At 40.3% G+C, this 20349-nt stretch overlaps 1 protein-coding gene across 2 annotated transcripts in view; it reads right to left on the reverse strand.

The window, feature by feature from the left end:
- TMEM132E (transmembrane protein 132E) overlaps positions 1 to 20349 on the reverse strand; it is a 481530-nt gene that overhangs the window by 95879 nt on the left and 365302 nt on the right. For both annotated transcript variants that reach the window (XM_088445953.1, XM_088445954.1), the window contains exon 2: positions 5640 to 6531. In XM_088445953.1, the coding sequence (XP_088302079.1) occupies positions 5640 to 6531 (892 nt within the window). The remainder of the gene's footprint in view (positions 1 to 5639; positions 6532 to 20349) is intronic.

The raw sequence follows: 20349 nt of genomic DNA on the forward strand, positions 1-20349 counted from the left end.
ATAGTTCACTTGAATGCTCTCTGTTTTGTATAGGGGTCACTAGAATGCTCTCTGTATTGTATAGGGTCACTATAATTTTATCTGCATTGCACAGAGATTAATAGAATATTCTCTGTATTGTACAAGTTGCAATAGAATGCTTTCTGTATTGTATATTACAAATCACAAAAATTATCTTTATATATTGTGATATACAGTACATCAAAGAATAAAGTTATTGCTGTAGAAATGCTGCTACCTCTCAAACCTGCTGAAATGTTCTGTATGCTGCTCTACTCTTGAAGGTGGAGCAGTATGATCGTAACAGGGACATGCAATACTGCCAGTGAATGTGAAAGGGAAGGGCCTAGAGTGCAGACTAGTATTGTCTAAAGTAAGAACCTTGTGTGATGGGCACAACCACTCTGGTAGTATGGCAGTACTCATACTAGTGAAATGGAAGAGCATATACTGCCCTGCCACAGGCAACATGGCTCTGCTTACAACAGGAGGACACTTTTAGAATATTTTCCTGGGCCACTTTAAGCTTTCTGTCTGGCCCTAACCCTAGATACCTATAATGCCTAATGATATAGTGTAAGGATGGGAAATTTGTGATTTAAGGGGTTAATGTGTTCACTGAAAAAACTGTTTAACTACAGACAGAGAATAGAACACTATCTCTCCAATCACTAAAGTGGATTTACTACACAGTGGAGAGGGAACTTTAAGTGTTTATAAATATATTCAGCTGGCCATCACTGAGAAATGTGTGTTGATAACTGCCCTCATTAAAATCAAGAATGACTGCCGTCTCTCGTGGGTTTACAAGTTTGCCTCATCTCGCAGAAAGTTGGTAAGAATGGAACAAGTTATTATAGAGAATAATAATAATAATAATAATAATAAAATGGGACATTAGACAATTTATATAGTACATTTTTCTCAGCTTAAAACTAAAAGTTCATGTTAAAGCTAAAAAAATATAGTTATGCTACACATCTTCTCATTGTCTCTTTAGACTGCATGTGTGAGGCCATGTTTTATGGGTGGAGATGCTTGAAAAATCATAAAGTATTGTACCTGATTTGATACGAACACTTGAAGCCTGTAAATATACAGTACAATACACTACAGTACACTACTAAATATATATCATGGTTATTTTAGTATTTCACTTCTCAGCAGTAGGGAACGCTCCTCAGAGGCAGTGTCTCTGCTGGTGTTCTAGTTAGCTTCTCTGATTCCCTTTCCTCTCAACACAAAGTTGTACGATAGACAGCTTAATGGTACACATGGCTTGGCTTATTGCTTAAGTGACTCTCAGAATAGACATGAGAACGATGGGCTTAATTGGTCATCACTTCGCCATGTCCTCCACTATAATTGTTTTGTCAGCAATGTTAAAAGGAAAGTTAATCTGGACTCCTTTACTGTTTCTGTAAAGCATCACCTTCTCTGCCCTGGCAGTTATATTGAAACAATAAAAAATAAAAAAAGGAAAAAAAAAGACGAAAGCATGTTGTTAATCTACCACTGAAAACATTTTATGAGGCAACATTTCCACCACTAAAGGACCACTTAATTTAAAAAATACATTGGTTCTGCTGCTTTATGTTAAAGAAACATTTACTAACAGACTTCATGGACCTAATTATCCATAATTATCTATGCAATGAACAGAAACTAACCACGCCAAAATACATCCAATCATCTCCCTGTGCCAAAAGCAAACTTTTTCCTTTTGCATTGGCCTCTAAAATGGACTTATATCTAATGACCAAATTCAGAGCATCGATTGTTTGTGAGCTCAGCAACTATACAATCTGAGTTTGGCAGAGCAGTGCAGAACACATGTCTCTAGGACAATTCCAAGGATGCGCAGCTGTAGGCTTTGTTTTAAAATCAACTAAGATTAAATTGCACAAATATATGTAACCTTTTAGAAACTGCGACAGACGATCTGTTGCTAGCATTAGACAGTGGAAACAAACTCTCAAATACAGATTTTTTGTAATGAATAGATTCACAGTAGGCTGATTTTGTGCATGTGTTTTCAATTAATATAAATTATAACAAGCTTATTTTTTCATAGATTTCTTCCAAAATGTTCAGGAGACTTCAAATTTTGGGGAGAGTAACTTACACTTCCGAATCCTGCTTTTACAGTTCGCATTGGGAGATGGTGCCAATATTATTTCTAGTACAGAAATAGACTTTGGATGTGGTTCTTGGTCACATGTAATGCAATGATAATTCTGTAAACCTCCAGCGATGATAAATACCATGTATCGAATGCATCTATGTGAGAGCCCTGCAGCCGTGAGAACAGCCGCCATCAGTATTAATGCCAATTACACAGACATCCTCACTTGGTTGTGCTTTTACCTTCCCCTTGGCACAGTTTCTTGGGCTCAACTATTGCATTTCCCCAGTGGACTCCTTCCTGCCCCAAACTTAAAATGATCTTGATATTTCTTTTCTTTCACTTGAACCTACAGTATTCCCACATTCTGGCTACGTCCCCGCGCTGTGTGCACTTCATTACTAGGAAGGCGCCATTGCATGCACTTGCCCTTGGTGCCATGATTCCATGCTACGCTTCTACTTATATCTACCCCATGCTTGGTGCAGAAGATACAACTGAAAATTCCATGCTCTTTGCATGACATGACTCAGAATAGGTTGCAGCTCTGACTGCACACCTAGGGCACACCCATGGGGTGCTTCTCTTAGATGCAGAAACCCCATTTCTGCCCAGCTATCACCAAGTAATGCCCATTCAGCCAGCGGGGAGAATCACTCCTAGCTGCTCTAAGCTGGGGCACATGCACAATTATTGCAACATGTGGCCACATTCAGACTTGCCTGCAATTCAGAATCAGGTGTGTAGGTATCAATATATTATGCAACAGAAGATAGAAATATGGGATCAATTGCTACAAAACTGCACATGACAAATGAATGAGTTTCCGTAAAATGTAGTTTTCATTTGACCTTTCCTATTAACTATTATTGTGCACTCAAAACTGAATAATAAGACTTTATTACATTTTTTATTTTGTATTTTGTCACTTTGTAAATATATACATAAGCTGTTTTGGTTTATCTTGTATGCCTAACATGAGCAACTGCATTGCTGAATTCCCTTTACCTTATTACATGGATTCTGATGAAAGGGGAGTATAGGAGTTGGTTTCCTTAAGGGCTGTCTAGAAATACCATATTTGCTATGACATGGATCTCCATGCAATTTCAATCTGCAATTCCTGGCAGTAAACAGGCGGATCAGATGCGTGAGTAGAGGTAGAACAAGCGCTGGATGCTTTACCTGCATCCACCTCTGAATTACCCCCTATGTGTACTGTATTTATATTACACCATATACTGTACACTTTTTAAGCATACTTGTCTACTTTTGAAAAAGCATTTCAGGGAGATTATGAAAGCAGCACCTACGAGCACGCGGTAAGTGGCCGGTGTACTGCTACATCTGAGAGGCGTATCATAATACTGACTTATATCCAAATGTAAATGAGCCCCAATGCAGTTAGTAAGATACACTTGTTGATGCAAACACACTGATACTTTTCAGAAAATGCATGTAGCCATAGGTATCATTGTGCCTTATACCCAATGCAGGGAAATGATACTAATGATCCCATTTGAATGTACAGTATATATCTCTGTATTTCCAACATAACAGCTCCATATTTGGGGTAAGGTGCAATCAGATAGATTGCTAGACTCTTCAGGGAGACAGGGAGATTGCTACTATTTCAGGGAGTCTCCCTGACAATGAGGGAGAGATGGCAAGTATGTTTTTAAGCCTTCCAAGCAGAGTACAAGGACTCTTACACACATACAGTATGTGGAGCAAGGCTAGAGCAGTGAAACTATACCTTGATATATGACTACAGACTAACCCAATATATTTGGTTGTTAATTGTTTGCTTTGAATACAATTTTATTAAACACTCATGTTTCAGCTTTAATTATGCATAGGGCGATGACAGCATAGAGAACAGATATAGGCAATGAAAGTTAATTTGGGACTGAAAACACATTACCCTACAAAGATACTGTATTGCTGCTAAGCAGTCACTGAAGAGAAGTTTAGAGTATAATTATAAATATTCAAGTAACCCGCATATTTATACTAGCAATGGATATATTTAACATTGCTAAACTTATATTTCAATTTAGTTGAAGGGAATATTTATAACAATTTGCAGCAATACAACATATTATTGTTTGAATTTTATTTCACTCCAAATTAATATTCACAATAATTGAGAGAAATATATATATTTTTTAATTAAAATAATTATTAGTATAAAGTACATAGTTATATTTTTATTGAGCCAATCTGTGGAATTTGTATTGTAATAAAATTATATGATTTTAAAAACAAGTCAATCTTTAGTAGCATATAATATGATAATTGATATTAGTGTCTACAAACAATAGTGCAATTAAAAATACTGTTGGTTTTGTACTTATCATTATGCTTAATAATTGCACAGTATATAGTAGACCCCATTGCCCTATTTCTCTATACAGTATACCCTGGCCAACAACAATTAGTTACACACTTCTTTAGGCTCCATATGCTCTCAAGTTTTCTTACTTTAATAGTAATCAATAAAAAACACTTAGTTCTCTTAAAAATCACAGTGAAGTTTTCTATTGGTGACTATGGCAGCATCACTAGAAGCTGAGCCAGCTCCCATCATATGAAGCTGAATTACATGTAACTTTTTGTTTTTCCTGCAATGAATAACACCTAAAGCATTATTTCCTGTGGGTGTAGTGAGTAGTCAGCATATAGGCTATAGCTGGGTACATACTATACGATATATCATACAATATATGGTTCAGATAAGGATCAGAACGATATATCATGTGGATCATGCAGTATGAATGCCCGATTGCACATGCATTACAGTCATTCAACGCAGCACAGCAAATGGAACGATGTGGTGAACGAGAAGGTGCTGTTACATGCAACATGTAAGAACACATTACACTGTCCTACACCGGATCATGCAGTGTGTATGGCGTGCACGATGTATCGTTACATCACATCACACCATCAGCTGGGTCACGCATAGTATAGTGTGTACCCAGCTTAAGAGTTCTGCTTAGCAAACATTTGGGTTCCCCTGGTATACTGTACCAGCTGTTGATGGATTTATGGATTGATTGGGAGGGGAAGGAAAACAACATACTGTAGATGAGACAATCAGTAGAACATAATGTAGAGCCTGTATACAGGACCCTCTATTTTACTGAGCAGCATAACAGTTATGTCCCATAGCAGGTATTTCTATGGTCACACATGGGTTAACAAAATTTGTTTAAATAGTGGAACAACCCTAAGACCCTCAAACAGAGCCCTAACTTTAATTCTACATGATTATTTATGAACAATGTTTAGTAATATTCTATGTGAAGGGCAAAATAACATCTATCTATCTATCTATCTATCTATCTATCTATCTATCTATCTATCTATCTATCTATCTAAGCGGAAGTCTCTAAATGTATGGTGGTTCTTTTGAATGCACTTTTATATACTAGTCTATACTGTTATATACTTTTTTATACCATTTATGTCAGGACACCATGTACTGGGTTGTTCTGTGGTGCAGAATTACCTGAGCGTGAAGTGTTCTACACTGGAGTTTGGTTGAATGTACAGCAAGATACTAAGTATCTCTCCAGGTCGCAAACGCCGGTGAGGTAGCCTAATGAAAATATTTGAATCCAGATGTCGCTCATCCACCTGCTCAACCTGAACTGGTTGGTATAGGCTGATACTACCAATACGCAAAAGGGGATGCTGAGTTGGGCCTTCCCCTCCTCTTCGTGTGCCTATTTCATTTTGGCAACCTCCACTAGAGTCAGGTAGGTGTAATGTGTAGAACAGTTCTATTTGTTGGCTCTCTCCATTAAGATCTGCTCCATCTGATGAAGATTTCCGTCTACCAATGGGGGCGGCTGGCGATCCAAACCAGCTTTGAGGCAGTTCAGTCTGAGCAAGACAAGTAGCAAGGCTTCCCTGTAGGCGACAAGAACTCTTGCGCTCTCGCATTTCCTGAAAAATATGAAGCCGTACACAGGGAAGACGCTCTGTGACACCAAAATCATCCCAATCACGACCAGCTACATAGAAGAGCACTTGTATAACCGGTTGGGTGGCTGGTACCTTTGTACGAATAATATAAGCTCTAATTTTCCAGTTTACAGTCAATCGGTCAGGAACCTCTAGGATGCTTGAAGGCTGAAGTAGTTCCTTTGGCAAAACCTGTCCAGAAGCAAAAGGTCCCAGTGTGACATTCAGAATCGGTAACTCCTTTGTTTGAAAGACCACAAAGGGCTCTGACCGTTGTAGCAAGTGAGTGCTTGAATTCCACGTTGGAAGTGGCCCATCTTCTCGTAAAAAGAAGGCAGAGCGTGTATTGGACAGGCGATAACTCACGGGTAGTATGGCAGATGGAGAAGGTGGAAGGGCTGTTGGATGGATTGTAGGGAGTACTTTGCAGGATGCTGAAAAAGAAAAGGTGAATGTCAGGGAATATGCTCAAACAAGAAGGCAATAACTATAAAATCAATGCATGACATGGGCCTGTAATTCAATGAACACATCTAATTAAAAACTGCAAGTTTCTTTATTTTCTTCTGTACTGAAATAATATGTGGAGTACAGTATCCATCCTCCAGACAGAGAGACTGCTCTTTTTCACAGTGTATACACAACCCACAATAGCCTATTATTTAGAGCTTTTCATGCAGAGCACATATGCATTAGTTGGTGCTTGTTTCCACTAAACGCTCACACAGTGGCATGGTACCAAGAAATTGAATCACAGTGCTAGACAATATATGAACTCAAATAATTCTGGGAAAATTATAGATAACATATTGTAAGTGTCATATATTGTAAGTGTCATACACTTTTACACACATATATTTGATCTCCTTACATTTACAGATAGTAGTTTAAGCACAGGACACATCTATTGTGTGTGATTGCAGAGAGGAAGGGAAAATAATAAAATTAAGGCAAGCTGAGAAAATCACTGAAGCATCTTTTCAAACAGCTAGAATTGTTCAGAGCTGCGATGACTTGGTGCTCAGTGCTCTGATGGTTTCTCTAACGGTTAAGGTCCTGAATTCTAGCCTGGGAAGATCTTTACAGCATGCAGTGTGGCAGAGGAGGGAGCACTGTGTCACCACTCCTAATGGGAGCTAGGAAAGCGTATTTTGCTACTTAGTATTCACACCAGGCTCTTTGCTGAATGCAGACTCACTACATATCCAGAACTTGGCCAGAGCTCATCTGGGAGATGGGTGTTTGCCAGACGTATGGAGGACAGAGTTGATTTCTTAACCCGTGTGTGAAACAAACGAAGACAGACAAACCTGATCTCTTCCCATGATGACATTAATGAATATTGTACACAGCAGCTATTCTACTATAAATTTTGAAAGCATTTATTCAAATGGATTATTCACCCTAAAATTAACCAACATTAAACAATCCCACAGCAGCTAATAAGATAATAAGGGTTGGCGCTTATCACAGCGATAAAAGTTGCTTATCAACAAAATGTATTCAAAGCTTTCCTGAGACGGAGATACTGTAACAGAATAAGTACTGCAGCGGTACTGATGTAATGCTTTTTATATAGGTGAAAGCTGGCACCAGCTCTGGGTGACAGCGTGCACATTGGGACATTGATGTAGATTTGGGAGCAAAGCAAATAACAACCGGAGAAATGTACTGTCTGCCTTTGATGGTAGCACACAAATTCTGGACATCTTTATTTTTACTGCAATTTATAGTTGAGCTATAACACACCCCTCCCAAATCTGTCCATATATTTTCAATTTTCCTACCATGCAGTGCAAGACGTTGTGCCCAAGGTGCAAATCAGCTCCTAATTTTTACTTTGTTATAACTGCATTAGCTCTATTATAACCCACCAATAACTAAATAAAAATGCTACCAACAATATTGTTACGTAGGCAGAAAAAGGATAAAGTAGTTTTTCCAAAAACCACTTAAAAGATGAGCTGTAACTTTGATTTGGGTAATTCTAACAAACATCTACAGACAGTTCACTTTCATGCCCCAAACATGTAAATATACAGACATTAGAAAATGGTCTGTATTGTACATATAATGCATAAACAGTAATAGTGCCACAGTACTCCATTTTTTGAAGCAGAGTAGCATTAAATATTTTGAGATGATGAAATTTGCATTATACTGGGATGGAACATTATTAGAATACATTGGACATTGATTGTATTATTTAGATTGTATTTCCTATGCAGGGTTTTGTTCCCCTAGGGGTTTTCCTGGCAACTTAAATCTGCACAAAAACTTATACACAACACATCTGTACCTTCCACATTCACTTTCATATTTCCATGTATATAAAATTTACATGCAAAAATACAGTCACCACTTTTCCAAGCTCAATATTACAATAGCATACCTCCCAGAGTCCTAATTCGAGGGCTTTACCCCACAGACTGGAAGATTGGGAGGTATAGCCATTATTGCTACTATGCATAGCAGATCAGCTGTGAACTTGGGCTGCATGCGGCTGCAATGGTGCACGCGGAACCTAGGGCTGTATTTAGGGGAGGGGAATAAGATGGCACAGTGCTTTGTAAAATGCTAGAGACACCTCCATGATGCATGGCTATGCCGCTCAATTTGCTGTTGTCCCACTTTCTTTCCTTATTTCCTAACCTACAAAGATGGATGGTATGAAATTAGTCAACAAACACTGCTGCTGATGACACGTTATTTTCATCACAGCTAAAATGTATTTATACTGCACATTTAAACATCAGTCAAAATCACTACTATACATTATAGCAGAGGTTCCCAAACGCAGTCCTCAAGGCTCCCCAACAGCTCAGGTTTTAGAGCTATCCATGGTTGAGCACAGGTGATTAAATCAAATTGACTGCAGTACTAATTAAGTCACCTGTGTTTAACCATGGATATAAGCATGAACTGTTGGGGAGTCTTGAGGACCGTGATTGGGAACCTCTGCATTAGAACAATGACAGCCCTTGGTCAAGCAGCATCCTCCTAAGCCTTTTCGTGCATCAACGCACTGCACCTCCATAGTCACCGAGAGAATCAACATTTCAGGCGAGCTATAACACTGAATTAGTGGCACCCAGTTTGCCAGATTAGGTATAACTTTTATTTAGGGTTATTAATTATTGACAAATTCTTTTTTATTGGAGAAGCTTCAAATGCATTTGGGCTATTTTACATTAAGACTAGGGCTACATTTAGACTATTTTTACACTTATGTCAGGGTATTTACTAGCAACAGAACTACTAACCAGTGATGAGATTAGAAAGGTTTCATTCTAGACAAGTGTTTCCCAAAATTTTTTGAATCTCGGCGACCTAGAGTATCAGCATTTTTTTCACGGCACCCCTAAGCCAAAAGTTTCTTTTTGAGAAAATCAGAAAAAAATATAAAATCAAGTAATTTGTGCTTATCTGTCATCAACCTATGTCACCCCTGCAAGTGCCCCAAGGCACCCAGTTTGGGAACCACTGTTCTAGACTACAGGCCAAAGTATTTGTAATCTGTCAATTTGAGGACCACATCATACAATAACTAGTATTGTAATGGCAAGCACATTCATTTAACCCTCCTCCTGACAAGGAAATATAGGCTGATTTAAATTTAAATTTGCTGTATCTGTAATTTCACTCGTCTCTTGATTCATTGACAGACCACTGATCTCTTTATAGTGTTCACAACCTGGGTAAAATAATCTGTGGGAATAATAATTTGTAGATCTCCCTGTTAGACTAGTAATGTGTTTACTTCATGTACAGTAGCTGGAAATATCACTACAAGAGAAACATCGATCATAACTCGGGCAAAAGTTAGCAATGACCTGTAAAAGAGATTGTTCCCACATGGCTGTACTATGATGACAAGGTAAAGGAGCTCGAAGGATGCCAGAGGCATGTTGGTTTGAAAGAAAGTGCCAGCAGGCTGTTTACTGCTGTGGCAGAAACAACGTCTATTCTCTGCTACATCCAGTGTGTTGTTTTCCAGTATGATTACATGGCAAACACATTGTAATTACTGGCACATCTCAAAAAGCTGAACAGGGAATAATGCAGCAAACACCTCTCTTATTGTCCAAAGGTTTAGATGGACGTTTTGTAGACTAGATTGTGTTGTGAGAGGTCAAAATGGCAAATAATGACAGAACACTAGCCAAGGGAGAAGAAAACTGATCAAAGAGAAGGAAAATTAGATGACTGCAAGGTGTGAGATCAAAATATAAAAATGAAACAATGAACAAGAAAGATATGGAACTGGCTCTGGCAGATACAGAAAAAAGCAGAATTGTGTCTCACTTCTACATCTACTATTGTGGACAAGAGATGTAAAATCATAACAGAATTTATTTAAAAGCAAATGTATAGACCATTTCCCTATAAAGCCACTGAATAAATACATTTGTAGACCATACTTGCCTACAATTGTAAAAGCATTTGAGGGAGAGGGAGTAAAAACCTATGCAGGCAGCACTGCAGAGGGGGGATGTGGTCAGAATCCCGACCTCTGGGATTACAGCGGTCAGAATGCCGACGCCGGAATCCCGACACATGAGAATACTGGCGCTGGCTTCCCGACCGCCGGAATCCTGAAGGTAAGTACTGGGGTTAGGGTGGGTAAGGGTTAAGCACTAGGGGGAGGATTCATCTGTGGGGGGGGTTAGGTTTAGGGTGCGGGGAGGGAGGGTTAGGTTTAGGCACTGGGTAGGGAGGGTTAGGAGTAGGGTTAGGAGTACTTACCTTTAGGCGTCAGCATTGGAACCTGGTTAGGATGCCGGCATCAAGATCTGACCGCTGGCATCCCATACCCAACCCCTGCAGAGGGTGTGTACTGCTCCTTTTGAGTAGTTTGGCACATCCAACCCTATATATACTGTATATACACACACTACTGGTCAAAAGCTTTAGAACACTATCCAGTTATTATTATTAAAATGTATGCAGTTAATGTCACAATGTACTCTGAAATTAAAGCATAGAACAAATAAACAAAGGTGAGAAAAAAAGAAATTATAAAATCATTTTGTTAACAAAACGTAATTAAAATTTTTGACTGCTCAAAGTAGCCACCTTTAGCAGATATAATTGCCGAACACACTCGTCTTGTCGAGTAGCCAGAGTCGGCCCTAGCCAAATTAGTGACCTAGACAAGATTTTGGGAGGTGCCCCCCCATAGGATCCTGAATAAGCGTGTGGCCTCACAGAAGGGGCGTGGTCTTACTGGGCTGTGCTCCCAGCACCCGTCACAGATCACAGCACAGCGCACATCACCCAGCATAGCACCCTTCTACCAGCACACCTCTCCCAGCACAGCACCCGCACTAACCACTAGCTGTTATCCAGGTGCCTCATCCCTGCAAACTGCCGCTGCCCGCTCACTGTTTGCTGCTGCCAGCTGAATTCCGATCATGGATGCTGCACAGTGACAATAGCAGCTGCCATAGTCTCTGCCCAGCCAACAGCAGGTGTCCCAGCCATGCCTGCCCCAAACTGGCTCTGCTTTCCCGAGGCAGGCTTGGGTGCCCCTAGGCATTCCAAATGCCCTAGGCATTTGCTTAGTTTGTCTATGCCTAGGGCTGGCTCTGCGAGTGGCGGCCACCATAAAAACTGGCTTAAGAGTATAGCGACTAGTCAATTCACAAGGATTAGGAGGAATTGTACTAAGATAGAGAACTATCATGTTCAGAGTCAGGGACTTAAGGAACAACTACTTGAGAAAAATTATGATGAACATATGGTAGACGAAGCACGCGAAAGGGTTGCAGGGATGGATAGGGACTCGTTGCTGGTATACAAGGAGAAGGAAAAAGAAGGAGAGATTAACCCATATAAAACCGCATTCATCACACAATACAATCAGGACACAAGGAAACTCAAACAAATTCTAGACAGACACTGGCATGTACTGTTAGAAGATGAGATTCTATCAGATGTGTTACCAAATAAACCGAGGATTATCTACAGAAAGGCCCAAGACATCAAACAGAAACTGGTTCGGAATCACATTAAACCCATCAAAACAATACAAACAACCTTGCACCAGACTGTGTTTAGGGAGGGTTTCTACCAGTGTGGGACCTGCCTTAACTGCAGAAATACACAAATTACTACGAAACGGGTAGGGGAGTTCAAGTCCATTTATACAAATACAACCTATAAGATTAAACAACATATCAGCTGCCACAGCACAGGGGTGATCTACCTGATTGAGTGCCCATGTGGCCTACAATACATGGGAGGACCACACGCAAACTAAGTGTAAGAATATCGGAACATATCCGAAACATAAAGAAAGGTTTGGAAACACACAATCTGTCACTTCACTACAAAGAGAAACACAACCAAAATCCATTAGGTTTGAAATCTCTAGGAATATCCAAGATAGAGAGGAATTGGAGAGGAGGAGATTTTGAAAAAACACTGAATAGGGAAGAATTGAAATGGATTTTTAATATGAAAACCCTCAAACCATATGGACTGAATCTAGATAACGAAATTAAGGCAGTAATATTGAATGAATGATCATTTGACATATTGATTAACGCATTCAACATGAACAACCCACCCCAAAATACCAAGAAGCCAGTACCCATTTCCACCTAATATTATGTCAAGGCCATAATCAGCTGGCAGATGAGGTACAATCACCAGCGAATATGGACAGCAGTAAGACATTCTAGTATTTTCAGTGGATCCCTTAACCAAGAGGGCCGCAGATACCTCAAAAGCACATTTGATACCATATCAAAGATGGCGTCTATAACATTGCCCACAGCCCTATGTGAACTGTACCACAACCAAGATGGCGCCCACTAAACTCAGCCTATAAATAAGTCACCACACCAACATATGTAATCACTTTATTCCCTGAGGAAGGCCAGAGGCCGATACGTGTTGGAATCACATATCCTATCACACACAGCGCTTACTACCATAGCGCTTATTATCTAAGTCTCCTTGGCTGGAGCCGAGTGAGCGGCCTGACTAGCCTGAGACCCGGGGACCGCGTGACCTCACGTGATCGCGGGCATCCCGGAAGTCTCGCGGCAGTCGGCGGACAGCTGTTCCCACAGAGCGTGTTGCCGGACATGAACTGCTACCTAGAGGCACAGCAGACGGAAGCAACCAAGAAGAGGAGGACCAGACCGGAATGCTCTCCTAGAGGAGAGTGAAGAAAACCAGCATGGGTAAGTTGTGAACCTGGGGGTCCGGGACACCGCCCCACCAGACACAACGATACACCCTAACTTAACACAGGACAATCGAGACTGTATCCATACAAGATCAAGTAGCATAACCACCATTTCCCCCCCATTCATCCCCTTGACACCCGCGCACTATCAGCGCAATCCCAATCATTCACACAAACTCTGCCTGAACACTCCATAGTGTGAACTATTACAAGAACGCTAAACTCCTGTGAGGCATATTACATCTACAGGAACACTGTGAACCTATACATATATATATATATATATATATTTTATCTATATTTGATGTTTGGAATAAATATATCTATTGGTTAAACGCACAAGGCATAAGCTATCCTTTACTACAGTTAAATAACATTAGTAGCGCGGACCCTGTCCTCATATTTTGCTTCTACAATATTGTCCGGGAGGTTCTTCCCAACACTGTTGTGGCAACTTCCGCAAATGTGTGTGGTATGATATGTCAATATGTTAGAATATTATATCGACTGATGGCTGCAGTGGCTCCAGCGCAGCTTCCAAGCTCCAGTGGTCATGTAACCATCACTTTTGGTTCAGATCTGGGTGATCATACTGCATTCCGGTAAGTATTCTTCTACTATACCTAACTCTAATCCATAACCCTCCCTCTAGTGCCTAACACTAACCTACCCTAAGTCTAAACCTAATGTCGACATTCTGGCAATGTTGACGTTTCACATGTCGACATGTTGCCTGTCAACATTTTAACCATGTCAGAGCAGCACTGCAGCAGCGATACTGGCTGCAGAGTGCTGTTGTAGACCTCCCTGCTAGCCAGATGCAGGGGCCATATGGCCCCATAGATGCCCATAGAGTCCTGTGCTAGTTACAGCCCTGTCACCCTGTGTGCCCTTGACAGCTACTGTGCTGATCTAGGTGTCTGAGGGCTAGATGTATCAAGAGAGATAAAGTGGAGAGACAAAGTACCAACCAATCAGCCCCTAACTGTCATTTACAAGCCGTGTTTGAAAAATGACAGTTAGGAGCCGATTGGTTGGTATGTTATCTCTCTCCACATTATCGCTCTCCAAGGTTTGATACATCTCCCCCTCAGTGATCCTGCTGGCATGCATTCAGTTGATTTCTGATATTTAGAAGATGGCTGACAAATGCAGCGGCGCCTGATTATGTCAACATACTGTACCTGTCTGTTTACAGAGATTGCTGGGAGATTCCTCCCAAATGCCTATATAGGGACCAAACCAGTAAGAGGATGTCTCATTGGAAAGCATGGATGGATCCAGCACTGGTTGGCAAAGATGTAAGTAAATGCTCTCTGCTGCCAGTCAGTATTGCCAGGCAACTGAATATCATTAAGTTGAGTGAAACAAAGATTTAACAAGAATTTCTATCACTGCCATAATGTGCATTTGCATCTGAAAGCATCAAATCACAAAACCATAAATATGAATCTTGTGCAGAACAAAATTGTTACGTTAATAAATTCCATTTTATAGACAAGTCCTTCCAAAAGTGAGCAATTACTGCTCTGGTGGCAATAAGAATGTGACCTATAATATACCTATTAAAAGTATGACAAGAATAATGATGAAGTGTTGGAGCTGGGGAGCAAGGATAGGGGGCTTGAACTACATGGTTAATGATTTCAAAGCCCTCACTGTAAAGATTAAGTAGGACAAAAAGCACATAAATGAGGTTACCAACCTTGCTACAACAATACTTACAACAGGTAGGTCATATCTTATGTCATTTATCCAGAGTCAAATATAATCTATGAACAACCTTTGTCAACATTCCAGGTGACCTATACATTGCACCATTCTCAAAGCGTTTTGATATATATGTTATCAATCTAAATTACATAAACACACAAACAAACTTCTAATTAGCCTGGATTGTGCGTTTTTGACATTAAGAAGTAGACAATAAAGTGTCATACCATGAAGAAAGTATTTCTATAGATTTTGAGAGGCAAAGGTTATTGAACAGAGGGGGAGGGTTTAAGGAAGCTACAGGTGTATTTTGAAAGCTGATCCAGTACAGTAATTTGTAAAATTACCAATTACAAAACTAGTAAAAGTCCTGTGTGGGACATCAAATTTGCTACACAATTGGGCAAAAGACTACACAGAATTGTCTGAAAACACATATTGAAACTTATCTATAACCAATATGTGCCATACAGACAAATTCGGGTCCAGGAACCACCTTATGTTGAGCATTGCATATATCCCCAAACTTCATGGTGTCTAATCTTATATTTAAAATTGAGCCTTACAGGGGTCTCACAGGATTGATAATCCATAACAAGATACCCAAAGGTGATGCAGAGTTGTAGGTACCCATTGTGGGGCATATCATTGTATAGCAGGAGTCCAACAGCAGGAGTCCAACAGGATCCAATGACATGTGTAGCATGGACTGGATTCAGGAATATACAGGATACCTCATACCAGTAGGCTAGACAGGTCAGGAACACAGCAGGTAGGTCAGCAGGACAAAACACTATGGGCCATATTCAATTTGAGGCGAAAAGTCAGTTGCCGGACTTTTCACCCTCATCGGAGGTTTTGAAAATGAAAAAGTATCGGGCGTGTGCCCACGTATCCCCGTATTCTATTTAAAATAGGTCAAAACGGTACCGGGAGGAAAGGTAAGTAGCGAAAAGTACTGTTACTTTTGGGGAAATCAGCCTGTCACCCCCCAAAAGATGCACTAACATTCGGGATCACTATGGGCACCCCCGAAAAGCCCGGCTAAAGGTATTTGGGGTTTTTAAATGGTCTCTACATGCTTTTATGCGTCTGTAACAAAGTGGTGAAGAATAGTATTTAGCAACTTTTTAAAAAAAAAATAACTAGTCCCATCAAATTTGGGGTACATGAGAATGGGTGCAAGCATATTTTTAAGTCCTAAAGTGAACCTTAAAAAATTGTTAAAAATCCACCTGCCACAACCAACCGCAACCAAAAAAACACCTGCCACATACCTGGGGACCCCCCTTCCCCCTGAGTCTATTTCGCTAGTTTATAAGTTTGTCCCCCAACTTTTTTTTTTGCCCTCAACATGAAAGTACTTTTTTTGGGGTGTTCTGTTGAACTTTTAAAAATTTTTTGACATAGAATACCTTTGGGGGATTCCAAGGGGTGCAGGGTACTTTTTTTAGCTTGTACCCCAAAACCCAAATTCTGCACTTTTTTTCGCCACCTATTCTATGGCGAAAAGCTATCCCTGGTTTTTGACAAAGACTTTTCTCACCTGCGAAAAGTCTTTGAAATTGAATATGGGGAAAAGTGAAAACGTCGAAAATGATGTCATCGGCGATAGAGTAACGGGTTTTCGCAGCCTAATTGAATATGGCCCTATAACCGGCAGTGCTCACTACCCATTATCAGGGAAGGCATCCATTCAGGATGCCTGATCAGCTAGTCCCCCCTAATTACCTAAACAAGCCGCAGCCACTGAGCAAAGAGACAGAAGAGGAAGAAGAAAGCAATCCCTGCTGCCAGGTAACAGTTGGGACCAGTGTTCAATGCGGCCAGAGTGACAACATGACCCGGTGTCCCGGCTGCCTAGCAACGGCCAGGACCCATCAGAGGGATGTGAGCCATTGCGGCTAGCGCAGTGGCTCATAATAACAACAGTAACATAGCATTCAACACAATAAGCAACACTGTGTTGATGAAGTGTAATTAAGGCTATTTAAAATGTGAACAGGAAAATGATTTAGTCATCAGTTCTTTTATACCGTATTTCTATTTTGAGATAATTATTACAAGCATAAAGTATATGGAAAGAAAACATTTTAATAGTGAATTACTGTCATTTGATATTGTTGAAATAAATAGAAAGCATGCATTTTTAATGAGTAAATAATGCAGGTTATTATAGTCAATAAAGATGCTGTCTCCAGCTAGTCACCGCAGAAAGCAGGATGGACCCTAAGACATATGATTTGTGGTTACCTTTAATTCTCAGCATTTATTAGTCATAGTTCATCTTTAGGTGCACGTTTGTGCTATTACATGTTATAAGATAGATAATATCACTTTATTTATTGCCTGAGATCTTTACAGACATATATTTCTATTTCATGTAAAATGTTATTTCGAAATGTTGTCAAATAAAAATGGCCACATTATATTTTTCAAATATAAACCACTTGTTAGATTAGTCAAACAAGGCTTGTGTCCAGTGTGTAGCCAGTGGAGACATTCTACATCAACACATTCTCACACCCCAGCTGTCCTGATAATAGAGGAAAATTCCAATTTGATTTTTGATCCAAACTTGCGGGAAGTTAGGAGGAATATTTATAGCGAGAGGGTACTTCCAATGAATAGGCCACTTTAGATGGAACAGTCCTGATTTGAGGGTTCTGTCTCTCCTTCCCATTTGGGATAGCTTTGTCCTATCTCACTAGAAGGTAGGGAGGTATGTTCTGTTCACTGCTGCTCTGCATAACAGAGCAGTGATAAATGGGTGCTGTGCTCACCAAGTAATGGACACATGCCCACTAAGGGTGTGGTTATGCTGACTATGATGTGGACACATGCATAATCTGACACAATCACACTCCCTATTCGGAGGAGGCATGGCTGTGTACTGCTTCAGACTTTTTCAATGTTGGGAGATACAAATTTTGGGCACAATTTTCCATATCATGTTATGACAACCAAACATTGTCTGTAACATTGCACATTGCATTATTAGTGATGCATTATTAGTCATGCCATTTTCATAACAAACTTACTGTGCAGAAAAAAGTCTTTCATTCTCTAGATTTTTAATTTGATAAACAGCTGAGACACAAAACATAATGGGCAGGATGTGCTATGCTGAAAAGTGTGGTTAAACCTCTAAAGATGATCACATTTCCCATATGCACCAAGCTTCGGAAAGCTAAACTTTCTAGAGCTTAGTCCCGATAGGCAACGCCATCTTTAGATCCACTAATAGATGCCTATGGGCTTCTATTCTGAGTTTTCCCTGAGAGGGATCCAACAGGATCCCTCCGAGGGTCCCCCACGGCTCCCAAAACTGCAAGGGATAGCTCTTATCGGGGGAGCTGTCCTTTGCTTTAATCATCATGCATACAGCATTACTAAACGCTAGTATGCATGCGATCATTGGCGGGGTGCATCCCGCTCAATAAGAGTTTGCACAGTTCATAACAATATGCCGTGTGATGAGAAGCTCACAGTGCATGTTTTGCTTTTGCAGTGCTGGACTAACTAGGAAACAGGTAATACCTATCATTTTGTCGTCCTTGAAATAATAGTTGCCAAAGCCTAAAAGGTTGAAACAATGTAATTTATAGCATATTCATGCTTTGCTGCGTGCAGTTGTGTTATTTTTTCTATCGTAATATACTATATACTCAGCAATGTAGGAAAGCAGCATCAATTCTCATAAATATGTAGAGGATACAAGCACATTTTTTCCATAACAGGAACTCTATGTATTGATGATGGATCCATAGTCCTATGCCAACCAGAACCTGAAAGGGCCTTTATTTATTATTTGCAGATAGATCGATTATTCACCATCTGTACAGTCTTCTGTTTCAATTACCCTCTTATAAATGCATACTTACATTAATAATTTACAATGTTCTCTGATTTCCAGAGAAAGGTCTGAAATTTTAAGTCTTGTCCATGTGTTTTTCTATATTTTTATTTTTTGGTAACAATTCACAAGTATCAAAATCTATTATAATAGATTCCAGGTCTCTGATACCTGCACATCCTCACTTTTGAACTGTACATGTACAGGGAATACAGATTAAAATTTGCAGGAATATTAACAACCAGCTTGTCTAAAACTAGTTAATAGAAAAACTCAGGCTTAAAAGACAGGTATTGTGCACAACATGTATACTTCAGTTGTTTCAGTAAGTTGCCATTTTGACTTATTTTTTATTTTCATTGCTATGATTGAAAGTAGACAAACATGCCTGGCACTTTATCATCCAAGTGAAAAATTGCAATAGCAAAGTATAAAATAGTAACAAAAACAAACTGAAATGAAAAACATAAAACATGTTTAAAGTATAACTGCTCCTTTCACATGGTAGAGGAAGGTAATTTAGGCATACTTTTCCAATGCTGTATTTTGAGATGACTATCCAGGATATGCTGGAGGTGGATTCTAGGTGGGAAGTACAATGAATTGCGCACTACTTAACGCTATGATTAGCACCATTGAACAGTAGGAGGCTGGGCAATAATGGTAAGATTCACTGGAAATTGCATCATTAATCCCTCAAAGCCCACTTTAATAGGGAAGAGAGTAGGCCTGGAAGGTTGGTTTACTCTCTTGGGAGTTCAGGAGAGCTCTCTAATACCCCTTTTCCACCGAAATTCCAGGTCTGACCCGGAGTTGGAACAAAGTTCCATCCGGATCAGACCCGGAATTTTGCCGGCACCGACTCTGGATATTCCCGAGTCGGCGCCGCTCACACCAGAGTCGGGTCTGCTTAGACCCGGCTTTTCCGGAGTGAAAGTGGTCGCTTGGAGAAGACGTCATCTCCAAACGCCACTGAAACCGGACCAATCGGCTGGCTAGCAGCGCACTCCAGGTCATCGTGACCCGGAGTGCGCTGTTCTCACAGCAGGGTTTCACGGGCTACGCCCATGTTAAACCCTGCTAGTTACCTGGGTTGGATTGCCGGGTCACTCGACCCGGCGATCCAACCCCCTCCCCTTTTACACCAGGGAGCTGCCCGGGTTAACCCTTCAAAAACCCGGGTTTTAGCTCCGGTGTAAAAGGGGTATAAATTTCAGGAGTCTCCTGGATATTACGTGAGGGCAAGCAAGTATGAATGTGTGAGATTAGCCAATATTCATGAGACTGTATATTGACTGTTCACTAGGGATTAGTGCTTGATGTCTCAGTGATATGACTTTATTGATTGGTCTAGCCAACTAATAACTGGCTTATCCACTATAAAAGCACTTCTACCCTGGTAATAAGAGACTCCACCAACCTAGAGCTTTTTGACTGCTCATAACCATTGTTTCTAAACATAATTAGTACAATCTCAGGCCAATT

Source organism: Taudactylus pleione, unplaced genomic scaffold (genome assembly GCF_031769625.1).
Source record: "Taudactylus pleione unplaced genomic scaffold, aTauple2 ptg000391l, whole genome shotgun sequence".
In the NCBI taxonomy this organism is placed as follows: domain Eukaryota; kingdom Metazoa; phylum Chordata; class Amphibia; order Anura; family Myobatrachidae; genus Taudactylus; species Taudactylus pleione.